Consider the following 21771-nt stretch of genomic DNA (forward strand, 5'->3'; position numbering starts at 1 on the left):
AAGTTAAAAGATGGGAAAGGGAGGATGGAAGTACAAATCCATCTGCATCGTCAGAAGGAGTGAAGAAGAGCAGCCTAATCTGGACAGTGCTGTGGTATTCTCAGTTGCTGTCATGCACTAGCCAATGCTTTCACAGATTTGTTTGAAATAGAGAATCTAAGGAATTTTCTCTTTTTTTCCTGCAGTAGTATTGTGATGGCTGCACATGGGATGGGATACCTGACTGTGCTATTACCTTTCAAACACTTTGGCTGCCTGCCTTGTCCTTGAATTTGTCCAGCAGTCTTGTGGAAGTGATCTTTGTGTGTTTTAGCAGCCCAAAGTTATTTCTGATCAGAGTTCCTGCTGCTCCTCAAGATCAGACCTGTGCACTGACTTATTTTTCTAGTTCATTTAGTAAAATTTTACCTACGCATATTATGTACACAACTGAACAGTGGTCTTTTTAACATATCAGTGGCTGAAGTTCCTTTATTCTCTTCAAATTCAAATAGGTTTTAATGAAATGTACAGAGCTATCAGTAACAATTCATTTTACATTTTCTTGCTAGTATACCTTTCAGTGTTTAAGGGATAGTATATAGGTAATGATACTTCTGAACTTTGAAAGTTATGTGGGACTTGTAGAAGATGGAGTGGTTCTTTTTTGTTTTTCAAAGCAATTTTTTTTTGTTTAGATGAACCTTGAAGTGATTTATGGAGACACAGATTCCATTATGATAAACACTAACAGCACCAATTTGGATGAGGTCTTCAAGCTGGGGAATAAGGTAATGAACTCTTTCTTTTTGAGCATTTTCTCCATAGGTCTGTGTTGTTACTCTGAGTGGAGCAGATGGTATTAAGAGAGGATTCTGTGGCCCAAGCAGAGAATGTGCCATGAGAAAGAACTTCCCAATGTGTGGAACCTATGAAGTGATAAAATCTCAGAGTGCTCTTTTTCAGATGTAGCTATTCTGTACATTTTAAAAAGTGATTAAATGAAACATTTCATTGCATAACAAGATTTTTTTACTAATTCTAAGGTAGCAGGAGATTATCTCAGTATTTGGTGAACCAAAATGTAAGATACAGTTTCTCCTCCATGTTAATTTCAATTACAACATGAATAGTTCAGATTTTTTTTTCATGAGGGATGTCTCTCAGTTTAGTTTTGTTTAGTTACGTAATTTGTATGACACTCAATATGTTATCAGATCTCCAGTGGTAAGTACAAATATTAATTTCCATGGTATACAGGATACAGAAGAACTCTGATTAGGAGCTGGTAATCAGTGATGTGGAAGTTTTGTGACTCTCTGAAATTGTGGAAGAAAAGTCAGAAATGTTTCAGAACTTTCTAAAAAAAAGGTATAAGAGAAACTGTTTTTGAAAGATTGGAGGAATTGTGATGAAAATGAGAGCTAAAATCTAAAAACTCTAAAAACATTAAAAAAACATAAAGAAAGGGAACTCTAAAAAAACTAAAGAAAGCATAGACATATCCAGTATGGTATTAAAAGTGTTTTTAAGGCAGAGAGTGATTGTGGGATTTTTTTTCTACCTTCATGCTAGTGGGTACATTTAGAAGTAGATGCATTCAGGAGCTGAAAATGGAATAATATCTTGATGTCATAACTGAGTAGCAGGAGGGCTGCTGGCATGGTAGAAAGCAGTTTTTCTTTTTTGTCTGCCACATACAAGATTATGTATAATTTCAAGTGTATGTATAGCAGTGTACAAGAATGTTTAATCTTACTCCACTTGTGTGTGTGTGTGGTTTCATTCCAGTTTAATTTTGTCCCTGTGCTCCCATTTGGTGGCTAAACCTTTCAGAGGATAGTTAATAAGAACTTTATGAAATCTGACAGCATAATAGGTTAAATGCTCCTGAATTAGTCAGGTTTTCTGAGAGAATAGGTATATGTTTGAACTTGTCAGCTTCTTATTGAGAATAAAATCTTAAGCTTTTTAAATCCATTGTACTTCTGTATTATGTATCAGTTGAGGTTGGTTTTTTTTAATTAAAAAGGACAGAAAGATATGTTTTGATTAAAATCAAGTACAACATATAAAAATTGTAAAAGTGAATAAACTTATCTCTGTAAACCAGCACAATCAAACCTTGCATTAAAATTGCAGTAGTTGTGGCTTTCAATATCCTTTTTGTGGCAGAAAAAAGTGATTCATATCTGTCTCATTTCACATGTTTCTTGTTTGTTTATTTATTCCTCAAGAAAGTGACAGATGCTTTTTTTGTAAACACTTTGATCATTTACATTTTCCTTGTTTTGAGTAATTCCTCTTAAAATTAGGATAAAGAATTGTCTGTTCTGATGAGGAATACTCTCAAGAAATGTCTCTGCTCCACTGCATAGTAATATCTTTCCCAAAGTTTTATGTTCAGAGGTGAGGAATATTTACTTTTGCTTTAATGTGGATTGTATGAAGGCACACAGGTTTAATGCAAACAATTACAGTGAGAGCAGTTAGTGAGTGTACCCCTGTTCTGATGTAAAGTGTGAATTTATGGGTTGTCTTCAGCAATGAAGCATTCCTCCAAGAGATTAATTTTGGGTTTTCATTCAGAAAATTCTTGCATGTGCTTTCTGAATCCCCCCATCTAATGTGTGTGTTCTTTCCCACCCTTAACGCTCCATTATTTATATCCACTCCCTTTTTAGTCCTTACTTAGCAGAAGTTTTTTCTCTTTTTCTGTGCATCCTTGTGAATCAGATTTGCCAGTACATTCAGTACTGAACTATTGCTGGGTTTTGAACACGTGGTTTGTATGTTGTAAAAAAGAAAAATTGAAAATTAAAATTGCAGAAAGATGTTCTGAGGAAGTGTTTGACTGTGTCAAGAAAGAAAAGATGAACCTCCTGAGAAAACGGTTTTTGCTCCATGATGTCCTTCAAAACTTAGAAATATACAGGAGTTATCAAAGTAATGGTAATTCCTGCAATAGCAAAAACAGAGATCTAAGTGAGAAAAACTAAGTACACACATATGTTTATACATGTAAATGAAAAGTTTGTAAGAAAAGTTTTGGTTAAAATGGTAATCTGAGTTTAAAGCTAGATAGGAAACAAGTGAGATTTTATCCTGAAGGTCCTGTTCTTGGTGAGGGTTACATGGCAAAAGAACTTGAATCCATATCAAACTTCAGTGAGACATGAGAAAAGGATAGTTCATAGCTGGTAAGAGTGCAAGTAAGAATGGTTATGAAAATCAGTGGGGAAAGTAAGTTGTAGAGGAAAGAAAGTAAAGAGTAGAACACGAAGATAGAACAGGAGACTTGGCATATGGAGATACTCTGCTGAAGAATGTAAAGTAAAAACATATGAATAAAGTAAAAAGGAAAAAGCAAGTGAGAAACTTCTAGCCAAGCCAGTAGGTGGGTAAATGTGTCCTGGAACCAAAGTTTGTTGTTGAAGGTTCATGCTGGTTTGAGCTGTTGCACTTCTGTCCCCTTAGAATAGAGGTAAGAGATACTTGGTACTATATTGAGACAATGTATCAGTGCCATTTGAAGCTTTTGAATATGGATAAAACACAGCCTCTGTGTACAAAACCAGCACCTTTTCCTCTCTTGGAAATCAGGCTATAGGAAAGGTAGGTTTATTGTGGGGAAGGATAAAAGAATTGCCTGTTTTTCTTGAACATGCACACACAGAGCTCTGGTCTGCAGTCATAATTCTTCTCCCCTCTCTGGTTTAGGGTGAGAGTGGGAGGAAAGAGAGGTGCCTTTGCAAGATAGCTTTTATAAGGCCATTTGCATTTTCTGACTAAGTGATCATCTCTTGTCTTTGCCTAGTAAATAGGTCCTTGCTGTGAAATCCTTTGTTTGCTTAATTTATGTGAGAGGTTAGATGGAACTAGAACTAGCTCTCCTAGTAAAATGAGTTGGAGTCAGTTATCTCAGGTCACTTCAGTTTCATGTTTCTCTGCCTTGCTTAATTTTGTGAAGGAGATAGATATACCAAGGTGTAGATACTGAAAAAGTCAATGGATGAACCTTACTTTTAATAATAGCTCGTAGTTACCACTGTGTAATTAATTAATGATATCTAACCAGTCTCTAAAATGTGTATGCAAATACACAGTGTGTAATGTAACTTGTGTTAAAACAACTTAAGAACAATGCATTTAGATATGGAACTTGAATTTGTCCGTAGTTAAAATTACTGCATTTGTTTTTAATTTGTTTTTGATGCATTTACAGATCAAAAGTGAAGTGAACAAGCTGTACAAATTATTGGAAATTGATATTGATGGAATTTTCAAGTCCTTGCTATTGTTGAAGAAGAAGAAATACGCTGCTCTGACTGTGGAACCAACAGGAGATGGGAAATATGTAACTAAACAAGAACTAAAAGGGCTGGATATAGTCAGGAGAGACTGGTGTGATCTTGCTAAACAGACTGGAAAGTAAGTTCCTTTGTGGCATTGTCTTTGCTCTGTTTTAAACAGTACATGACTCTGTAACCATTTGATACTGTGTTTGCTGAAGAGCACAGATTGGTAACTAATGTCACTGTTAGGATTTAGCTGATTTTTGTAGGGCATGGTAAACGTTACCTTCTGGCATTGGTAACAGGTTATACCTGTGCAAATCCAAATGTCTCCTGGTTTCACTATCTGGTTTTGCATCTGCAATGAAGCTGTGCTTCTGAGCTGTCACAGTGTTGTAAATACCATTTAATAAACCAGAGCTGAAATCTTGTGAAGATGGTAGATGCTGTCAGCATTTGGAGTTGTAGGTTCTAGGTCAGATATTTTATTTCCTAGATGGGTAAAGAAGCTGGTGGTCAGCACTTTCAGCACCCTCTACAAAAGCTGGAAGTGCACTGGGTGCAGCCTGATGAGGTGATCCCTTTCCCCAAGACTGCTTCTCTTTCCTTTTGCCATTGATACTTCATTAGGATGGATACTAGACTGACTGTTTATTAATTGTCATTGCACAGGGCCTTTTAATGCTTTAATTCAGTAGAAGTAATACATTTAGCACCACAGAAAGAAAATTAGAGGGAGTGGAGAGGTGGTCATCTGGGTGCTGACTCATTGTATAGTGCCTCTTGAAAACCTAAACAGCTCATGGTCCAAATGTATCCAAAAATGAATACTTTTCACATCTGTAAAAATACACCACACACTTGCTTACTGTTCTTAAGACTTGCATTTTCTAAGAAAAGATGCATCATAATAGAAGCAAATTTTTCCAAGTTAGGAATGTATTAGTAATTAAAGCTATACAAATGTTGGAGAGTGTTCTTTAGTGACTAACTCTTCTGCAGCTGGCAGATCTTCCAACCACATTTTGCAGCAATAGGCGAGACTTCGCTTACTTGGTATGTTCTCTTCTCCCCATCTTAGGATACCTGCTGTGGAATAATAAGTGGAAAAATGATATGGCAGCAGAAAACAGAAAGTTGCACTCAACCGTTCCAAATCACTATTTAGCATTAGAACTGTTTGCAATAATCTGATTTTAGTAAAATAAGAAAATAAATAAAACACAACATAAAATATACTGGCAAATGTCTATAATTCATCAGACTTCATCCTCAGACTCTTTAATGTCTAGAGAAAATCTGAGGGAAGAAAAGATTGTGTCTGTTGTAATGGTTTTGCACATGCCAAGCTTTTCTTAATTTTTGTGCCCTTTTTGCAGCTATGTAATTGGTCAGATCCTTTCTGATCAGCCCCGAGACATAATTGTGGAAAATATTCAAAGGCAACTTATAGAAATTGGAGAACATGTGGCCAGTGGCCAGATCCCAGCAAGTCAGTTTGAAATAAACAAGGTAAGTGATCTTGCAGCTCTTTTCTGTCTCAGGAAAACTTTACTGTTCCTGAATATTTTGACTGCTGACAAAAATATTTTTAATCCTTACGATGCTGTGAAATAGCAGGAATTTTAATAGGTACTGAATAGTTCAGGATGTGCTGTGAAGATCCTAAAATATGAGGGAAGAAAGCCCTACTGGGGCTGGAGGCTCCAGAGTAACAACTTCGTGTCTTGTCCCATCCTGCTGTTTACCAGGCTCATTCTGCACTTTTAGAATGACATGATGCTTTCAGGAGGAGTTTTCTCCTAAGCTGTTACTTTATATTTCAGGCTTGAAATGCCTAAACTGAAGAATGCAATGGAAAAGAATCAAATTCTTTGTTTTCTAAAAAACCCTCGTGGTATTTCCCTAGAAAGCTCCATATAAAAAAGTAAAGAAGTAAAATACCCAGCTTTGTCTACAGCAGTTTTAGCAACAGTGTTGTGGTTTGGAGATTTTTTTTTTTTTTTTTTTTTTTTTTTTTTTTTTTTTTTGTGAATCCTCACTGATAAAACCTGTATTTTTAGCTTCAGAGACTCCCTTTCCTGTTAGGGAGGGGTTGTTTCACCAGTGGATTGGGTATTACATGCCCCTTTTATGCTTCTAATAGAAGAGTTCTATCAACTGTCCATCCAAAGTCTGTTTCTTTCTCCAGCTGGACATCTGTCTGCTCTGTAAGACTGTGTTAATGAGTTAAGAAATGTGTTCAGGTTGTCATATGAGTGTAGAGAAATCAATGAATTTTATGTTTGACTTAAAAAAAGAATGTTCTGATGCAAATCTTCTAAGAGCACTTTGTGTCCCATTAAAAATATATATATATATAGCAAAATGTTCACTTTAAATTCCTAAAGTTCCTCTGTTTTACTACTTCAGAAAAAATGTATTTAACTATTAGGTCAAGTGTAGAAGTGGTTTCTAAGAATTGTGATGACAGTAAATATTGAAATATAGCATTTTATTTATTTTATTTAAAGGAAAACTCATTGTGGCATCTCAGTACAAGATACATTGAAATATTTAAATTCAGTTGTATCTCCTTGCTGCACAGCTTGTTAGATACACTTAGCTGCACAATATTCAGATTTACTGTATGACCTTAATGGAACAGGAGGAAGAGGGTAATCTCTTGCTCTATTTTTATATTTTGTGTAATGTTGTCATCTTCAATTTAGTTTCATTTTAAAACAATTGCATTATGATCATAATACTAATGCATTTTTCAGATGATAATTTTAAAAACATCCTTTTGTTTTATTAACAATAACATTTATAAAATTTGAAGCACTGGTACCTAGGGCTTAACATATGGCAAATACATTTGTTACAGTATTTTTGTCTTACTTTATGTTTCAGATGAACTTGTGAATAGTAGAACAATGAAGATAGCTGCTATGTAATCTTGTCTTTTAAAGTTCTGAGTTAGCCATCTCTGAAGTAACAGATTTTTCTCATACTTATGTTTCTGTTTTCCTCTTTGATATTTTAGGCATTGACAAAAGATCCCCAGGATTATCCTGACAAAAAATCCTTGCCACATGTGCACGTTGCCATGTGGATAAACTCTCATGGAGGCCGAAAGGTGAAGGCAGGAGACACAGTGTCATATATCATTTGTCAGGTAAAAATGTCTTTCTTCATAGCTAAATGCTAGGTATTGTTTTGAAATGTGGCACAGAAAACCAGCTCACCTCCTGGGAAAATATGTTTTGGCATTGCTTTTTGTTGAGGTAGTCTTCTATTTTAAAACAGTCTGTTTTCTGTACTAAATCCAGTTTTATAGAGCATTGTGATCAGCTCAGCAACTATTTCCATATAGTGACTGGTAGAATCTCACTGAATTCATTCATGTTTGGAAGTAGAACTTACTTTAAACAAAATGCTTAGTCTTTGTTTTAAGCAGAAGAAAATTCTGGTGATGAAGAACCTTTTATTTGTGGAATGATAATTGTTATTGTTGGCTAAATAGAGTCATTGTTGTTCTCAACCTGTAGTCTCTTCAGTTCATGGTCGTTGGATCTGGTGGTACCTCTGATGTATAGACTGGGAAATTTGAGCCACTTTCTGGTTTCAGGTGTCAATCCTAAAAATGCTTATTGCTATTTCACAAATACATACTCCACTTTGGTTCTGTTAACTAAAAAGTGTAGGTTGAGCTAGATGGACAAAGGGATCTTTTAGGTCAAGCTGATGAACTTGACAATGTGACTATTTCAGCTCCTTCATTGTTTTCAGACTGAAAGATACTGTATTTGACTTAATTGAGAGTTCTTAGCCTGGCATCCCAAAGCTGCCAAGACTTTTGAGAGCTGGGCCACGGGTGCGGTTGAGCAGTGGCACAATACAAGAGAAGAATATACTTGTTGAAAGAAGGGAGCTGAAGGAGTTGCATTGTAATTATTTTTGCAAAGCAGCTGGATGAGCTGAATAGTCCTAAATTAATTTTGTTCTGAATACTAAGTTGTCTGAAAGGAGTAGGAGGGACCAATGGCTTGCAGTCTGTCTTTATTAGTGACGGGTTTTCAGTCCTTGCTTGCTGACCCTATTGAAACTAGTAGCTCGTCCTAAATGGAAAAATGAAGGTGTAATGTATTAATGCATTAGTTTTATTTTGCTGAAAAAAATGAAAAAAGAGACTGTGCTTAGCACAAAAAACCCCAAACAGTTGTGGTACTTCTTCCCACCCTGCCCCATTCCTATAAATGTTTGTCTTTTGCAGAATCTTGCTAAAATACTGCTTGTAAGTTCTGCTCTAAAATTTTGGCACACATTAAAAATGAATTTTCTTAGTACATTTGAGGACTGGGATTACGATTCTACAGATTTAAATGAGTTACATTTTCCAAGAGTACTGTCTTATATCTAATACTTAATTCTTCCATGTATATTGTTTTCAATTTATATTGCCCTCCTAAATTTAATTATTTTCTCCTTATCTTCCTCTTTCAAGCTGGAGAAGAATGTAATGTATATTTTAACCTCCAAGTGGTGTTTCTCTCTTGGCTTGAGATGTCACCATACATTTCTTTCAGCATTTCTGAATATTTTAGAATTTCCTCTTTCAAATCAGCACTGTTGCCTCTGTTATTTATTCATGTGCCAGTGAGTGAAGGTCCATTCTCTGACCATTCATTTTATTTGCTTCCTTATAGCATTAAGGAATATAAATTTCCTAAACAGATACAGGTTTTGATACCCATGACTTAGAATTTGCTTGTTGTGCAAAATGATAATGCTGGTTTAGTACAAAGTGAATCCAAAATGCCTGCCCTCTGTGTATTTTTAACTGGGCTGATGGTTACAATGTGTTTTCATTGTGCGCTTCAGAATTGACAGATGGGACTGTTTACTCTGTCTGCTCGGACTGATTTGCACGTGTAGGCTGCAATAATACAGGCTGGTTTTGCATTCTTGAACTTGCTAGTTGATGCCAGCATCAGCAATGCAGTTTTTTTACTACTGTTGGATTTGTATTGATTCATAATAAATCAACCAAAAGAGTGTCTAACAATTTTGCATTAAAATAATGCGTAATATTTGAAGCATAATTCTTTGTAGAGGCTTTTCTCACACTTTGTTTTGTATGTCTCCTTAGGACGGATCAGATCTCAGTGCCAGCCAGCGAGCATATGCTCCAGAACAGTTAAAAAAGCAAGAAAATCTTACAATTGATACTCAGTACTACCTGTCACAGCAAATACATCCAGTAGTTGCTAGAATATGTGAGCCCATAGAGGGAATTGATTCTGTTCTTATTGCAACATGGTTAGGTAAGTAGTCTAAATTTGGTTTATTTAAAGAATTGCAAGATCCAAAGTGAGAGGTTTTAATGTATGTTTCTCAACAGAAATGCTTGTCCCCACATCAGTCTTTTTACATTGAACAATAGCTCGTGTTAACATAGCCTGTACAAAGCAGCGTGGACTCTTAAGTGTATTTATGGCTTCTGCAGAATTGTGTTTTTTCAGAAGGTGATCACTAACATGAATTTAATCTTACAGTCCTGGCTCAGAGTTGCAAAAATCTGCTTTTCAGAAGTGACAGTACTATTGCATGTCTTTGAGATTTTCTTAAGTTACTGAAGGAGCTCTGGGGTGTGCATCTGAACTAACATTTGTCCAGAAATGCTGGCATCTCTGGCATCTTCCCAGGGAAAAAACCAGTCATAATTACAATGAAAAAATACAACTTTTTACTAGGGTGTAAGTGAAGACTTGATTGCTAGAACTGACTTACTGGATAAAGAAACATGAAATCTTAGTAATAGTTTTAACTGCTCCATATGAAGGAATTAACTGGCCCCAAAACCAAAAACTGCTGTTAAAAAAATATAATTAATGTTAGTGATCCATGAAATCAACAGTTTTAATTCAAATGAGCAACAGGGAATTGCTCTTGTTAGAGTTGGTTGTCCTTTTAAAAGGTGTGTAACAATTCGAATTATTGAATTAGAGATTTTTCTGCCCAACTGTGATTGCCTCTTCCTTCTCTATTCCCTAGACTTCTTACCTAGGAAAAAACGAAAGGCTGAAAATGTGTTAACAGTTCTATTTGGTCTCTCTTTTTAAAAATACTGTGCTCTATGTGTGTATTCTGTTTAGTGTTGTTTCCTCCCCAGAAGTGATTAACCAGACTTAACTGATCCACCTGATAAACAGAAATTTAGTGATTTGTATCCCACATGTAGTTCATTATTTTTAAAACTATTGCTGAAGGCCATGAAAAAGTTGTTAGTTTTGCTGGCTATGAAATTCTTGACAATACTGCCTTTTCTCTAGGGGAACTTCATAGAGTTGCACTGTATCAGTTTAATAATCTGTGCAATGCCCGTGTCTACAGGAAGTTCAGACCTGCAGAAATTACTTTGTTCAGAATATTGGAACACTCGAAAGAAGAGTTAGTCATCAGGATTCTGTGTTTGGTAAAGGAGGCCAAGATCCAGGGTTTGGCCAGTTAAAAACCACCTGGTAGCAGGTTGCCTCAGCACCCTTCACCTCTGTAACTGCATCTCTGTAGCTCCTTCAGTAACAGCTGATTAGTTTGGAGATTGTTCTTAGAACGTGTGCAAGAAAGGCCCTGCCTTGTTGTTTCTCAGGAAGGGGGATGATAGCTATGAAGGATCTTAATCTCCCAAGACAATCCTTGGAACATGCAGCTTTTTCCATCTCCCCATCTAAGTTGTTGAGAAGGGGTTGAGGACAGAAATTCTGCTTTTCCGAGTCAGCAAAGGTGTTTCTTGGAGGCATTTGATGTTGCCATGTGTCCTCAACAGCTCTCATGCTTTTTGAGGAGGTGTCAGCCCTGCTCCACACATGCAGGCTGACCACACAAATCATCGTGTTTATTATGTGGCAAGGCCTTGGTATCCAACTTTCCCTTGATGTCAGAGCCGACTGTGTGGTATGCCTGACTGAAAAGGTCAAGCACTCTTGGTTAGGTGAAGGGGTTTAAAATAGGCAGCAAAGTTGTACTTCATTTAGGTAAAAGACAGGAACGATTTCTGAAGCTAGATTATTTTATTTGGCAAAGATTGTTAGTCTTGTAGAGTTGAGCTCAAACTCAGAGCTCTTATTCACGACAGGTTAGTTTTCAGACAAGACTGGCTCCCTTCAGAAATTTAAATTAACTACCCAGATCTTAAGAACTCTGTGCCACTTGATAACACCTACTGTTTGCAAGTGCCTGTACTGCTTTTTGCACTGTCGTATGTTCCAGACGAAGATTTCTTTTATGGTCTGTAATAGCATCATGCAGCTGAGAGTTTATTAATAGTCCACAATTGTCAGTCTAAAAACCTGTATGTATCTATTACAGTCTTAGGTCTGAAGTGTGTTCAGTGTGACTTTGGTGTACAGTCAAAATTTTGTCACCTTCCCTAGCTTTGTTTTCTTGGGAAAGCATAAATTGAGCTTGAGGGTAAAGTCAGGTCTTCAAGACTTCTGATCTGCTTAGGTTTTCATATACAGCACTTGATCAAAGCTGTCCATAAGCCATTGCAAGCTGAAGTTATCTTACAGGGCTTTTTAAATGGTACTGGAGGCATAGTCAAGTGGTTTTCTTTCATAGAAATCAAAAATCCTTTGTAAGATACAAAAGAGTACAAGATACTTGAGTCCAACTTGCTAAAACAAGCAAATATGGAAACTGTTTACTGATCTGTGATGCTAAGTTGGGCTTTTTTACTTAGTATTTTCATCATGATGTACATCCAAATTGCCATTGTTTCCCCATCTTGTTGCAAAAAGGCACATTTTCCCATTCTGAAGGATATATAAGCATCATATCTATGGACCAAAATCCTGTTGTGTTCTCATTGTGTGTGTCTTCCTCCACTAATCAGATTTATTGTGTTACGTAGAATATGTGTCTGTATAGAGAGAGTGGTTGTAGAAGAAAGATTTTGGCTGCATGTTCAACAGAATTTACAGTAATGCATGTTTATAAGGTGAATGTTTCCTGTCACCCTGCTAGTCTGAGTAGATAAAATTGAACTCTGCTAGGGAAGCTTGGCTCACATCAAAATGCTGAAAAGTTCTTTGTTCTGTCTGTGCTCAAAGCAAGTAATTTTAAATTATTTTAAACACTGAAGAACAGGAGCAAATAATGCAACTTAAAAATTGTGGAGAACTCCTCATATTGATTTGTTATAGAATCGAGTTGAAAACTGCCTTTTGTTCTGGGGCATTGTAGGAGGGCTGCCTAGCGTTTGAGAGGTGGAAGTTCATTGTTCCTAAAAATGAGAATCTCATGGGCTTGCTCCTGCATTCACTCTCTTTGTCTTGAAGTTTCTGAGGAATGCAGTGAGAAGATAAGGATTGTTTCGGTTTCTAAAACTAAATAAAGTGTGCAATCTAACCAGTTACAGCATTTAATAAATCTGATTGTCCTAAACCTGTGAGACCTTACTTCATCTGTAATATATCTAGTTCTTAAACTGGAAGAGCTGTACAGCACAGCAATTCTCTTAGTGTGTTTCACAAAAAGGGTTTTTGTTAATAAGTACTGCTCCTTGTCTCGAAGAAAAATTAGGTCTTATTTGTGTGTTGTCAGATACAAGCAGACGTTACAGAAGCAGAGTTCAAAAAATGGGACTTTTGTAGCTGTTACTACATAATACTGTTTGCTTCAACTGATGGAAGTTGATGGCGGCTGTCGTAGACAGTGTCATGATGTTCTGAGAGAGGCGTGTTCTGCTGCCTCACGGAGGGATGTGCACCTTGGTGCTCTGCAGATGCTTCCATTGGGCATTTCTTAGGAAGGCTGGCTGATTTTAGGGAGTTGTTCCTGGGTCCTGATGAGGCTTGTCCTTAGGAGAACTTCCCAGTACTGCTCCCTCCTTTTATACAGTGTCTATGTGTTAGCTGCCTCTTGTAAGGAAACCCACCAGCACCAAATATATTGGGGTTTTTAACTGTCTTTGTTTAAAAATTATTATTAGAGAATTGTCTAGGTGTGTTTAATACAGTGTGTAGCAGCTGCTCAGACAGACTCTGCAGATAGAACTAGGAAGGTTGCTTTCTTTGTGGCATGCAGAATTTACCCCAGGTTTTGACTTCTTGACTGTTTTCCTCACATTAGGGAGTGAAGTGAAAGGACAGTGATGAAAATTAAGATTAAAGTCATGATGAAACTTCATGATAATAGAATAACTAGCCCTAGAGCGAGTGAACTTCGTGGTCTGGCTGGGCGTTTTGAGATGCTCCGGACCTGCTCAGAACCTGAGAATCGTTGAAGCGCGTTGGGCGCTCTGAATGAATAAAGGAAAGCGTGAAAATGTGAATGAATAAAAGAAACAACGCTAAGATGAATGAATAAAAGAAGCAGTAGCGATGTGAATGAATAAGCGAGCAGCCCGGCCGGGCGGGCGGCCGCGGCCCCGCGGGCCCCGCTGCAGTGCGCGGCGCCGGCCGCGGGGTGGCAGCACCGGCTGGCGATTCCCGCCTCCCGCGCCGGGCCCTCGGGAAAGGTGCGGGCCCAGCTCCGCGGCCCGGCACCTGCGGCTGCAGTGCGGCCCCCGGGCACGGCCCCCGGGAACAGCCCCGGGAACAGACCCGGGCACGGCTCTCGGGAACAGCCCCGGGCACAGACCCCGTTAACAGCCCCGGGCACGGCCCCCGGGAACAGCCCCGGGCACAGCCCCGGGCACGGCCCCGGGCACAGCCCCCGGCCCCCGCACGGCGGCCCGGCGGCCGCGGCGCCCCTGTGCCCGCGGGGGAAGGAAGGGAAGGACACAAGCGATCCGCAGAAATGTTGCTTTTAAAATCCCGCGTTTGGTAAAAACCCTCTGACCGTATCTTCAGGTCCTTGAATGGCCCACTTTGCTTGCCAGTTAGTAATTGGTTTAATAATGCTATTAAATAATTCAGGAACAAGTCCCCGAACTTAGTTGTAGTAATTAGTTTGGTCACGCTGCTTTCATCAGCACGTTTGTAATGTTGCAGTGCTTTAAAGTCCTGCATTCAGCTTTGTAGTTTTGGTGAGGTGATAAAGTTTACCTCCAGTGCAGGTAATTTAATGATAGCCCTGAAGACTTCTTCCTGTCAGAGTAAGTCAAAGTCCCTTTGATTTTTTTTTTTTTTCTTGAAGTCATGAGGGTTTAAAAAAAAAAAAAAAAAGTTCAAAGTTCACTGATTAGTCCCATCCTATTCATTTAAAAATTACCAAAACCAGATATTATTTTTTTTGCCACTACCCAATTAGATAGCCCCTGTTTTGTGTACCAAGTAAAATAATGTGACCAGTGTGACCTGGTCCGAGAGGATACCAGTTAGGGTGCTGAAACAGATTAGCTGAACCAACTAACTATTCCTGAAAGGGGATAATAGATAAAATAGTACCCCATTCCACAAGATAATTAAGGCAGGCATGTTCTTTAAAAGCCTGATTTGTAGTCCCTTTTATTTCACTATGGCTGTTTGCACACCAAACCTTAGATATATGCTCGGTTCAGCACAATATTTTTTTTTGTTGCTTTTTCCAGCCAAAACAGCCAAGAAAGTTCAGGGATAGGTGTGATTTAAATTCTCACAATGAGTTTTTCATTTCTGTTAAATTAATATTAAATGACCAATATTTACTGTCACTGTTTTGACTCAATGTTGGAAAACTGCAGTTGTCTCCTTTTATCTTTCAGTGAGCTACTTTGCTCTATATTTGCCTCTTGGGAAACAACCAAAGCTTTCTAGCTGAACTGTAAAGGTATCTGTATCAGAAAGTTGGAATGACGTTTTTTGATTCCACTTCTGAACTCAGAGTAAACTGAGAATTTTTATTTTCACCATTGCTATCTTAGATCCAACCTACTGCTACTTGATTTTTTGTAAAATCTGAATACTGAACTCCAGTTCCCTTTCTAAACCTTCTAGCTACTACCTGTGTGCTGCAGATATATTACCTACCCTTTTATTAAAAAAAAAATCCAAACAAACAAAAAACTGACAAAAACCAACTAAACAAAACCCAAACAAAACCCCCAAACAAACAAAACCTCCTACAGTTATTTTGGGGAGATACCATGTGTATTAAAATGTAAAATATGCTATTAGCAGAGCATTTTGTTTTGTATGCTTTTTCTTTAAATGAATAGTGTAGAACTGTATTAAAAGTTTAGAAACCTCCTGGAGGTGAATTGTTACCTTTAAGCATTGACATTTTTTTTCTTTTGACAAAATTGGGAAGATTGAATAAATTTTAGTGAAACCTATATTCTATCAAGAACCAAATAAACTTGTTTGGCAATGGAATTTTTCCTTGTGCTTGAATTTGATTTAAGACTGCAACATAAAAATTCAGAATAGTGGTATTAAAGTCAGACATATCAAATCTTTTATGTAAAGACAATCTATATTTGCCTATGTAACATAACTATTTTATAAGTGGAATAATATTAGTGTAGTTTCACTGAATATTGTTCCTAACCATTGTCTTTAAGTATCACGGTACAGTTATAATAAGGTGAAGCTTCACTTTCTATTTGCAATCTTTGTTACATTTCTTATAGAATTATTACATTTTTAAACCAAGTTTATACCAGATATGGTTTAATACATGGTAATCTGTTACTTGGTGTAATGTCTGTTAAAAATATTTTTAAAGTGTTTCTCTGATCTTTTTGTTTTACTTCTAAATGAATTTTCTGAAGGTTTTCTCCTACATGCTCATTTGATTAAGCTTTTTTCCCCAACGTGTGTTTTTTCCTAAAGTTAACAAAAAACCCCTGTAAATGAGATGCACGGACTTTTAAAATGTTGCACATGACAAAGGATGACAAAACTTCAGGATTTTTATTGGGTTTACTTTGGCAGTCTTATTCCTAGAACAGTGAACTTCGTACTTGCTTGCTTATTTACTTATTTGTGGTTGAATCAGTATTTCTGGGATCTCTTTTGTGTATTTATTTGTTTAAAATCTCAAGTTCTGGCAATCAAAAATAAAGCACTTTGTCTCCAGCGCTGCGGTTTTAAATGCTGCTGCTGAATTTTAACCACTGCATTAGATTGAAACCTCCATGCTGTTAACCACTGAGCCAAAATGAAATCGACCACTGCATTGAAATCAGAGTTGGCAGTTGTGTACGGACTTGAAGGAGTTGGTAATAGCAGTGCACCCGCGTTTCTTTAATGGGGTTTTTATTCTCTGGTTTTGGTTTTAATGGTGCCATTTTGATTTAAAGACTGTTTCTTAATAACGATGCACATTTTTATTGAAATATTTTCAGTGTAACTTAAGAAGAAAATAACAATAAAGCTATCCGTTAGGAGTGGTTTCCTCAGAAACAAAATGTTCTCTTGCATACTCCCATGATAATGCAGCGTGCTTGTTTTATTTATAAAGCAATCTTGCGTAAGAAGATAAGTAAGATGATTTCTTCATGTCTTGTGAACCTTTATTCATGGTTAAAATTGTAGAATGTATTTGTGTTTTATAGAGGAAGTTTTGCTAAGGAGAGATTTTCAGCTTCTGAATTTACATTTTGTAACTTTCTTTTGAATCTGCTTCACCAAGCATATGAAAAATAAGCCTGCTTGCATGGTTGACCTCTTAGTCTTTTGAAATTTTTGTTTCTTATTAATAGGACTGGATCCCTCCCAATTCAGAGTCCATCACCATTACCATAAAGATGAGAATGATGCCTTGGTTGGTGGCCCAGCTCAGCTCACTGATGAGGAGAAATATAGGGATTGTGAAAGATTCAAGTTTTGCTGCCTCAAATGCGGAACAGAAAATATTTATGACAATGCCTTTGATGGTTCGGTTAGTTGGTTTTTTTGTTTGTTTCATTTCTGTTCACTGGTGAGGGAGAAAAATGCTTATAGGGAGAACAGCTTTTCAGACAGGATTCATATGATGTAGGAGAAGATACCATATTGTTTCAGTCCTCCTGCTATATATAGCTTTGGAGCAGATAATTGCTGATAGGATGGTGCTGACATATTTTTGCCATTTTTGCATTTCAGCTGCATCGTCTCGCAGAACATGTGAGATTTTCTGGCTTCATTAATCTGTTTGCCCACAGTCGTGAATGATTGTTGCTGTTACTTTTTAAAGGAATCCTTATCTCAACACCTTAGTAACTTCCAGTTCTCTATTTAATAAAACTTTGGTGTAGCAATGGCAGTTTTTTATCCTAAATCATAATAATTGGAACAAAGTGCTTTTTAAACTTGTGTTTATCTTGCTACATCCCACCTCCCTTCTTGACAGTGAGGTTTTTCTGTGTTATCTTTCCTTCTGTCTCTGTGAATTGAATAAAAAGTCACAGGGGTACATTCTTGTTGAGAAGTTCTGCCAAAAATGTATCTCTGACCTTGAATCACAACTTGAAATAGGGCCAAGTATTTAACTCTACAGCATGTTATGTATATATTAGTCATCGGCAAATTAGCGAGCTTCAGAGTAGTGAAAACCTTGAAACTGAAAGCAAATAAATCTTTTATCTAAATTAAAAGTAATTATTTTAAGTTAATTTGGACAAACAGCAGATGTTTTGCATTTTTTGAATCAAAATAAAGCGGTCTTTGGAAACAAGTAAGAGGAAAAGACACACAAATTGAGTGATACTTTGTGAATCCTTGACTTTTGTTCATTGCAGCTGTAAATAAGACAGTTAATTGCATGTAGACTTGACAAGTTGCAGATGGGCTAACTAGAGAGGAGTGGATGTCAAACTCCTTAAAAACTGTATATCCCCACCACCAAACCACAGAAGAAATCCTGAAACCAAGCCAAAAATCCCCTCTATTTCACCTGGAATTAATTAGTGTTGTGAGTGGGAGTTTAGCCAAGATGGCACACAACAGCTAGGTCTTACCTTGAAAGAAAGTTTTCTGAAAGCTGTATGACTGTCCAGCCTGCTAGACTGGTGTTATATTAGTGAAAAATCCCACAAACTTAATTTTAGCTGTTCACACAACACTTCCAGGTCCTGAAATCTTAATGTCAGGTGTTCAGAAGGTTTTAAAAATACAGGATTGAGATGGTGCAAAATTGTAAGAGCTGTTCTATGAACTTGGAGAAGATAGAAGGTGATAATGTGATTTTTCTTTATTGAAGTTTGTCTCTACAGCCATGTTGGTAATTTCGTAATTAGTATCTATAAGGTTCAAAGTTCTGATCAGTGGACTGAGGCTGAAGTTTGTCGCTGATAAAACAAGAAACCTGTTTTTTTGGGGGTGGGGGAGCATGATTTGTCCAGAGATCATTTTTTTTTTTAACTCAACATCTCTTTTTGAATTATTAACTTAGTGGTGTGTTCTCTGAAAGAGCTTTCCTTAAGAACAGGATGAAAATATCTCTGCCCTGCAGTTTTCCCATATGGGTGTGGCCAACCATGATGGGGAGAAAGAAGGCCCAGATATTATGGGCCCTTTAAGACTGTTACTTTTAAAAATACATGTATTATGTCTAAACTCCTGTGGTAACTTCTGTTTCCATCATCTGTCATAATGGTGCTGTTTTTACACGTCTGTTTTCAGGGGCGATTTATTGAACTCAGCTTGCAAAGGTGCAGCAAGACAGACTGTGCAGAGCCTCCTTTCAGCTATGTGGTTCAGATGAGCAACAAGTTACTGTTGGATATTAGACGCCACCTCAAGAAATACTACAGTGTAAGTATGCAGAAAATACTCTGCCATATGAATGAAATGAGTTTTTGAAGTAGTGCTGAGTTTGTAGTGACTGTCATGTTACCCTTTTTTTTTGTATAATGTGGGGTAGTACCATGCAGCATCAATCCCCAACTTTCTGAAAATAAAACAATCAGTGAATTAAAAAATTAATTTAGAATGTTTGTTTTCTCAGTTCAGCCTCAAGATAGATTTATTTACATATTTGTAACTCTGTGTGTCAGTATTATTACAGATGTAGTAGCACTCTATTTTCCAGATTTTTAGCCAGAGTGCATTATCTCATTGCTTTTGGGAAAATCTGTGAAGCCTATCAAATATGTAGATATCAGTTTCTCATGTAATTGAAATATGATTCTCTTTCTTCAACTCAAATTGATATACATTGTGAAAAGGAAACCCAAATATAGCTCTGTAAAAATTCTTTGAAGGACTGAAGGAAGGGAAATACTATGAATGTTCCTTAGTAATGATTGGGAAGGGAAAAAATGAGGAGAAAGATGGGTAGTTAATTAAGTTGATATAATTCTCTTTTTTTGAGGGGTAGTGCAAGAAATCCAAAGTGCCAGTGGTAGTGATTGGCTTTGTATGGCATTGTGGGGAAAACAGGTGTAGTATTTTAAATGGCTATCTTCTCATAGTCCAACATTAGGACAAAACCCACCATGCTTTTTAACTTAAATCAGTAGGTTTTGTATTTCTCATATGTTAAAGCATCGTATTTTGTGAATTGGCATTTAGTTATTTTAGTCAGATTTTCACAGAGCAGCTCATGCTGTTGCCTGCCTGCTCGTTTTGATTGTCCAGCATTGCCTGCTTACACAGCTGCAGGATGGACATAAATTTTGAAGGCATTCAGAACCTTTGTGTGCTCATAACTTTTGATACACCCAAAAAAGTGAATTGTTTTTAAAATTTTGGCCTGTACCAAATTTGAATGGTGTACGTAATTTGTTGTGTGTTTCCCTAAGTATTACAGAATCCTTTTGCAAACAGCAGTTACAATACTAAGAATTATTATTGTGGTTAATACTAAGTATAAATGTATTAAAGTGTATGTTTTGTGTTACCTGTCTTCTGTACTAGTTCTTACTGCAATTATAGGTGATTGTTTTTTTATACCTGCTTCTGAAAGCATAATAATTTCTGAAGGTAAAAATACTTCTTTTGAAGATCTTTGCATCAAAAGGAGCACATATTTAAATTCAAGCATTATTTCATAAGATAGATATAGATTGTTCCTTTCCATTGAAGTTAAAGATGACTTGGACAGGTGAAGTCACCAAAATGTGAGACCTTATGTTACTTTACTGCAAAGTCCAACTGTCTGTAAAATTATCATTATATTAAAGTGTTATTAAATAATGGGTCTAAGTAATATATTTATACTGGCTCTTTTTGTGTGAAAATTGCTTTTTAGATTTAATGTATGTGCATAATGCTAATAGACAGTGCCACATGCTAAGTAATTTCAGGCATATAAAGTGTTTAAAAACATATGCAGAAGATATGCAATAGTAAACCTATATAAAGAAAGATGCCTTTAAGGGCAGGAGAAATTCTTACTGCTGATAAGAACAGAAATGATGCAACGTTTTGCACTGTTCTGTTTTTATTTTGGTTGGTTATTTTGTCTTCTTTTAAGACCAAGTTATAAACCAAACTGTGATGTTTGAGTATGGAACACTGTAATTTGCTTACATAAATCTATTAAGTATCTTACTACATGGTATATTGGATAATTAAAAAGAAAATTATTGGTCCATGTAAGTAAGAGCTTCAGGGGTGTTTTTTTAGTCATGAGAATTTACTTTTAAACTATTAAGCTATAATAAAGTTTAAAAGTATTTTTTGACTGTGGAATATATTCAGACTCAGGAAATGTGAGATTAATTTCCAGGTTGCACATTAATTTTCCTTTTACAAAAGGGCTTTTAATGGAGTTGGGCAAGGAAACTTTTTGTCTTGTTAGCTCCTAGAAAATCAGGTGCTGAGACTTTTAGTTTATTCCTTTCATCCAGTACTTGTAGTGACTGTATAACAGCTGGAGTTGAAATTCATCAAATGGGTGTTTGCACTAATATATGTAATCCTATAAGCTATAAAGACACACCCAGAAGTATTACAGCAAAGAACGGTCTGAACAAAACATTTAATGGAACTTTCAGCCTCTTACTAACCAATGTCCTATTGTAGTAATTGCATCTGAAAGGCACAGAAATACCAATTTGTAAGAGTCAAATATATTGTAATTCAATTAAAAATTTTTTCTTAGATATTATTTTGTTTATATATTCATCAAATGGCACGTAACACAAAAAAGTAAAGTGCGAAAATATGGGTTTTAACCTGTAAATAATGAGCTGTGTTTTATGAAGACAGCCCTATCAAGAGCCTTTCAGCCTGATCCACGGCTCACTGAGATAAATAATTGTACTTTTTTTTTTCAGTGAGCTTTGAATCAGATTTTTGAGTGTTTAAGTGTTCAAGATGTTGCTTGTTTTTTCCTTTAGTCTACTGAAATGCTTTTACATGTGGCTGTATAAATTTAGGGGCAGGGGGGAGTGCCATAAAATCTAAAAGTAGAAAATCTACTTGCTCTTTTTGGCACATGAAGCTGTGTTAAATAAATAAATACAGTCATGATACACCAAATTCCTTTAAAAAAATGCAAATGTAAGTGCATAAATAGAATTTTGTGAGCCTGCTACAATTCCATTATTTTTGTAAATTACTCACCTTTATATGAAAATATCTGCTTCTGCAGTCGTTTTTTGCCATTAAACATTGGAATCTTTTATATTTCACTTCTTAAACATATCTACCATTGCTCTGGT

At 36.6% G+C, this 21771-nt stretch overlaps 1 protein-coding gene across 2 annotated transcripts in view; it reads left to right on the plus strand.

Moving 5' to 3' along the window:
- The window catches only part of POLA1 (DNA polymerase alpha 1, catalytic subunit), a 183600-nt gene that overhangs the window by 66361 nt on the left and 95468 nt on the right, over positions 1-21771 (plus strand). For both annotated transcript variants that reach the window (XM_063392979.1, XM_063392980.1), the window contains exons 28-34: positions 678-770; positions 4205-4410; positions 5654-5786; positions 7300-7431; positions 9406-9580; positions 16885-17063; positions 18785-18916. In XM_063392979.1, coding sequence (XP_063249049.1) covers positions 678-770; positions 4205-4410; positions 5654-5786; positions 7300-7431; positions 9406-9580; positions 16885-17063; positions 18785-18916 — 1050 coding nt within the window. The remainder of the gene's footprint in view (positions 1-677; positions 771-4204; positions 4411-5653; positions 5787-7299; positions 7432-9405; positions 9581-16884; positions 17064-18784; positions 18917-21771) is intronic.

Source organism: Prinia subflava, chromosome 3, assembly GCF_021018805.1.
Source record: "Prinia subflava isolate CZ2003 ecotype Zambia chromosome 3, Cam_Psub_1.2, whole genome shotgun sequence".
NCBI lineage: Eukaryota > Metazoa > Chordata > Aves > Passeriformes > Cisticolidae > Prinia > Prinia subflava.